The sequence below is a fragment of the Anabas testudineus genome, chromosome 6 (assembly GCF_900324465.2).
Source record: "Anabas testudineus chromosome 6, fAnaTes1.2, whole genome shotgun sequence".
NCBI classification, from domain to species: Eukaryota; Metazoa; Chordata; class Actinopteri; order Anabantiformes; family Anabantidae; genus Anabas; species Anabas testudineus.
Window position 1 is genome coordinate 6,865,331 of NC_046615.1, and position 6,000 is coordinate 6,871,330.

Consider the following 6,000-nt stretch of genomic DNA (forward strand, 5'->3'; position numbering starts at 1 on the left):
CAAGTCAGCACGTTGATCGGGGAGTGTGAGACAGCGGTAAGCAGAGAGCTTTTCTCATTTGTGAGAGTTAAAAATAAGACTGTGGAGATGCAAAAACTCCCTTCTGCCTTATCAGGCTGCTGAGAGCTGCTGTAATGCACAGGAAATGTGTGTGTGTGTGTGTGTGTGTGTGTGTGTGTGTGTGTAGGAAGGACAGAGATACACTAATGAGGAGGACAGGAGGAGTAGGAGGAGAGGTACAACACAAGTCCCGAGAGACAGATACTGTCCTACTTCCAAACACACACACACAGACTGACAGAATGACTGTAATTGAAAAAGCAGTTTGCGTAAGACCATTTGAAATACAGTGCGAAGCTAGATTTACACACACATCAACACACACATTCAGCTGCTCTACATCCTGTACCAGCAGGCGGTAAATCCAGCTGTTTCCCTGTAAATGACCCCCCCCCCCCCCCCCACACACCCCCCGCCCGGACCTCCTGTGTTCCAGCGAGCAACAACCTACAACAGCTACTGTATCTTCTTCTCCACGCTTTCCTTGATCACACTGTACTTCTGTCCTGAAACCTGCTACAGACTTGACGCGCGTTCGGATAAGGCACTGCAGGAAACAATCGACGCATTTCTAGCAGGGGAAGAAACAAAAAGGTGCAAGATCCCAACCTTTACTGACGCAAGCAGGTGATTTTTTTTTTTTTTGGAGCCTTAACAACTGTTGCGCTGAATCTTTCTGTCCAGTAGAAACAGGAAGTGTGTATAAATAGAGGAACAACAGGCTGGCGAAACAGTCCACAAATGAATCACTTCTGAGCCGTCTGCCACCTGAGGCATTCCGACAAACAATATCGTCGACACCTCTCGGAAGAACAACACCGCCATTGGCTGCTGAGAGATCTATAATACAGCATATTCACCGTATACACACAGGCACACACAACTGTGTAGTGTGTAGTGTGTAGGTGTATGCGGCAGTTCCTCTTTGCACACAGTAAAGTGTTCCATTGCGCGGCAGTCTCTTTAAATAAACTCAAGTGAAGGGCAAGTGCACTTGCCATGGGGGGAGCCTTGGTACTTTTAAGGTGGCAAAGTGTCATGAGAACCAGATTAGTATCTTAGTAAAGTAAGTGTGCTAATTCTGTTCCCGGAAGCTGCAGGCCTTTCTCTTTTTTTTTTTTTTTTTTTTCTGTTCCACGGCGACTACAGGGCTAATCCTCACAGCTCTGAATGAAAACAGGTCCAGCTTACCGCGTCGCTTCACCTCATTTCACACTCACAAATGTGATCAAAGGTGCGGAGGAAGCCTCGATACTCCACATAGATATTGCAGTTCTTTTTTTATTTCAGGTCAGAGATGTGTTGCTACGCGCTGACGAGACGGTGTGAAGTTTCACTGCTGCAGACTCAATATTTTTGAGTCTATATTTTTGAGTCTATATTTTTTTAAACAATTCATTCCACATTTCTTTTGTTATATTGAATTTTCTTGTTTTCCCCTTTTATGTATGAGCTGTTGGGACGAGGGAGCCGCTGTTGCGCCTCTCGCCACCGTCAGCGGGGCCTCTCTCACATGCAGCAGATGAAGCTGCAGCTACAATCAAAACGGACCTGATTTGCAGAAGCATCAATAGATGCAAAACAGTACAGGAACGTGTCGCTTTTTAGTTTGAAATGATGTAATTCAGCCTTAAATGGTTGGTTTAAAAGCCAACAGGCTGCTTAAATATCCGTTTGCTGTAACTATGGGGCAACAAGGTCAATGTACAGACATTTACATTAGTCAAAATGATCCTACCTCGCTCTCTGGGGTTTCATCTCACAGCACTGACTGCTGTCCCGCAACTGAATGAGGAGCTGCGTTTCCCCTCCCCTGTACAAATCTCCTTTCATCCCCTCGCTGACACACAGGCTAATCTCCAGTTTAGTCCAGAGCTCTTGTCTGGGCTACTATCAGTGAATCAAGGCTGGAGACTTTAAAAATCGAGAGACTTCTGCTTTTCATTCTTGAAATAGACAGTGCAGGAAATGTTCGGAGGGACAAAGTTTTCCAGCCCTGTGATTGCAGTGATTGCAACAGCCTGAATGAGGTAATTACATGTCAGAAGCTGTTACCTGACGTAATTCTGCAGATTCCACCGGAACTAATCTGTCAGAGCAGAAACCCGAATGCTGTTCAAAGCACTTTGTGACGTTCCTGTCGTTAAATGTCTTTTATTTCACGTGCTTTTCCAGTGTTTTCCCTCTGAAGGAAAATCAGCGAACACCTACCTGTTTTCCTCAAAGCGGCTGATGAGATCTGAGATTTTGGAGCCTTTCTCCCTCGGTCTCTCCCGGTTAAGAGCTCCTGCTCCTCCTGCTCCTCCTGCTCCTCCTGCTCCTCCACCTCCTCCCCCCTCCTCCATGTCCGCTGCAAGTGGTGGTACCCGTATGCGGCCCAGTGGGGATGGGAGCTCCGTCACGGGGCTCTGGAGATGTGGCGGCTTTGGAGGCACTGGACGGAAGATGGAAGAGGATGGTAACATGGGTGAATGTCTTAGATGATGGGGATTGCTCCATGTTTCCTCTTAGGGACTACTCAATGGCAGTTTTGGCAGTTTGGCATTTTTAACTCTAGGGGGAGCTGTATGTTCTATTAAACAGAATGTAAGAAACAGCTTTTTCTAATAGATAATATATTTTTTTTTTACATCAGCAGAAAGAACGAAGGTCTTTCTCTTCTCTTATCTGTGTAGAATGATTAACTCATCTCAAATAAAACAGGAACATGGCTCTGGGGTCACCGATCCCAGCTTACATAACCCAATTCCTGTTTTCACTGTTTCTAATTTACTCACATTTAAGAAATAATGATGATTTTAGAGTGTTTCTACAGAATGACAATATGAAAAGTAGGAAAATATGCTGAAATACACTTTCAAATATGAATCATGCTCTGACGGCCCGTGACAACTGTGCCCTCTGACTCTCCCATCTCTACGGCATTTGGTCCAACTGTTGTGACTCATCATTATGTACCTCGTGGTTTACCCGGTAGCTGAAGCCTGCTCCCTGAGCTTCTTCCATTTACCGCTCCCCTTCTCTTGTCAGTCGTTCCACCGCCCGCCCGCCTCAGACACGCCTGCACGCTGGGCGGGTCCTTGCGCTCGCACGCCGGGCTGCTGCCTAGAGCTGAAGGACACAGAGACAAAGAGGGAAAGCAACAAGATCAATGAACTGATCAACCACAGCTTTGTCGACGAAATTGAATTTTCCCTTCTATCATTCAGCAGAAATGAGGGTCTTCTAGTGCTACAACCTCTTGTACAAGCCACAATTATAATATGTCCCAAACATACTGAACATGTGCCATGTGCAGAATGTAGAATATCAGTGCTGAAATAAAACAAAGCCGTAAGAGACATGCCGAAGTCTGGAGCCCTGGAGCCCTGGAGCCTCTCCATGAACTCTGTGCCTCCACTTTTAATTTCACGTTCAAGGTTACTGAATCATTTTCCATTTAACAGCCTTGTTTTGCTTTATAAACATTCAGAACTAGTCAAAGATGTCCAAGGACCTAAGGATCACTGTGATTTTATAGAAACACACTCTCCATCATCCTCTTCCATTAGTTTCATAGTGTCCCGTGTACCGAGTGATAATTCCTCCCGCGGCCCCATTCCAACCGACAATCACAGGATCTTTCCACACAGCACATGTGCTTATGATAAACAGCTGCAGTCTAGATATTAAAGAGGTGTCAGGCAGTTCAGTCGATTATACAGCTAATGATCCAGTTGATGATCAGCACCAGTGAGGCTTTTACCCGCAGATGGTACAGCATCAGTGTTTAGACGGAACAGACAGACTGATTTAATGGAGAGACAGACGCAGACGAGCACTGTTTACAGTAGCACACACACACGTCTGGTAAGGCAAATGCCCATATTTGAAACTGCATTGCCAGTATGTGTACTGATTACTAGTCTATTAGTTTCCATGTAAGGTGGGTGTGATGCCATAAGTGACAGAAATCAATGTAGCTTTGCGCGTGGCTACGCTGTATGGATAAACTGTGTGTATTTGGGAGAATAGTATAGTCTACCGTAGTCCTGAAGGACGAGTGGAGTCAAGTACAAAGCGTACTGAAACTAGAACTACTGTCACCTACTGCTTGCAGAATTGAAATCGATACTTTCAGTTGCTTATGTTCTTCCTACACTTCCTTCAAATTTCTAAGATCTTGTCCTGTGAAAATTCCCATCCCTTTACTGTAAATTATTCAGAACAGGTCATACTTTCTTGATGATCTGGCCTCTTTTCATCCCAAAATAAGCTGATACATTTGCGAGAGTGCCAACTTTATTTCAGAAAATGATCTTCCCTCCTGCCTCCAGAACACCAGATAATCATCGATATTCACTTGTCTTCCAGCTTTGATTCTATTCACACCAAAAATGCTGTTTAACAAGTGACAAGTGACCTGCTGTTGTTCGTTTTGTACAATAGGAACATAGCATGAAGTGGTTTATTAGAGGTTTTTCCCTGAAAACTTCTTGTGTAGCCAGAAACCACGGTGATGAGGGTGAAACAAAACGTTAAACCTGGGGGACATAAAGCCAAAACAACGGGCTGAATGCTCTGCGGAGCATTTATTCTGAAAACAGAATGAGGAAAAAAAAACAACAGAGCTCAGAATCATACAGTCACAGTTTCTATTTTTACAACCTGGCCGTAATTAAAGACAACAGCTCGAGCAAATGTCTGACTGGGAACAGTCTCACGCTGTGTTTGGTTGAGCAGACTTTCTAAACATGTCTCCAAAATTACCAATCAATTTTGAAGGCGGACTCAAGAATTTCTTCTGATTACGTGCTTGGCTTCCCCTTAAGGCCACATTGAGACATCACAAGAAAATATCCAGCAACAGGTTATGCACCATATGTTTTATATATGGCCCAAAATGAGGGTCCTGTATTCCACATATGGCATTTATCCTGGAAGTCTGCGGGGGGTTCACTCGCCACAGTCTGGCTCTGTCTCCCAGGTTTGTTATTAAATGCGTCAGACGCCGGTCCCTCAGCTGTAGGTCCCCGCTGTGATTTACAGCTCTGTGTACTGTGTAGAACAACTGGTGTAACCGCTCGAGTAAAGAAAAGAGAGATGTAAAGAGAGATAAAACTAGATGCGCCGGGCGATGCAAACACATTTTGCTTTGAGGTGTGAGTTCTCTTGTAAACAGTGGAGAAAAAAGATTTTGAGATCAGATCATCTGCTAACTTACACAAGTGAAGTGCAGAAAAGGTTCTGTTACAGTAAAATAGGATGAGCTAGTTCCTTTCTGAGAATGAACCTACTTGGAAGCAACTACAGTTCCTGGTAGGCTTTTGGCACCTCCTCATTAAAACTGGCTTGGCAAAAGTGACAGACCGCTGTCACTAAGTAAATCAGGAGCAGTCAGCCACCACCCTGCAGATGCTCCTCGGTTCTCCCTCCCCATCTGTGTGATGGAGACGGACTCTTATTGTGGAGTTGAGACTTTTGATGTAAGCAAAAGCTGTCTAAGAACACGTGATGTGATGTGATGTGATGTCAGCTGATGTCTTTACATCATTCTCATTGGTATGACAAGTGCTCTTGTTGCACATACGTAGCCAGCTTTGTATAGAAACTGAAACACTGCAGGAGAGCCGCTTCGATGCAGGAAGTGAGGAGGTAACAAGTCAAAGTGAGACGCGACCTTTGGCTCAGTCCTTGTTGCAGGATGATGCGACTTGCTGCCTTGGTAACTAGCTCGTTACCTTCGGAAGATGTTACATTTATTTTACCTCTGAGCTTAACAGCATCTGCTTCTTTCTCAGCAAAAAAAAAACAAAAAACTGCACAGCAGCAGTGCAAGACATGAAAAATGCTTCTGGTAAAGGTCAGGCATCGTTCTCACAGAAATATGAACATGTGCAAAATGCCGGTCTGCAAATTTCTTTCTATTTTCATAGAGAATGAGAATACAGCATGGCAACA

General features: G+C 44.6%; 1 protein-coding gene across 8 annotated transcripts in view; it reads right to left on the minus strand.

The window, feature by feature from the left end:
- The window catches only part of fgd4a (FYVE, RhoGEF and PH domain containing 4a), a 43,173-nt gene that overhangs the window by 8,190 nt on the left and 28,983 nt on the right, over positions 1 to 6,000 (minus strand). For 6 of the 8 annotated variants that reach the window (XM_026364884.1, XM_026364886.1, XM_026364883.1 and 3 more), the window contains 2 exons: positions 3,019 to 3,171; positions 2,272 to 2,494 (listed from right to left, as the gene is read on the minus strand). In XM_026364884.1, coding sequence (XP_026220669.1) covers positions 2,272 to 2,494; positions 3,019 to 3,171 — 376 coding nt within the window. Of the gene's footprint in view, positions 1 to 669; positions 863 to 1,798; positions 1,987 to 2,271; positions 2,495 to 3,018; positions 3,172 to 6,000 lie in introns of those variants that run through there. The other 2 variants (XM_026364889.1, XM_026364890.1) reach the window with 2 other exon arrangements.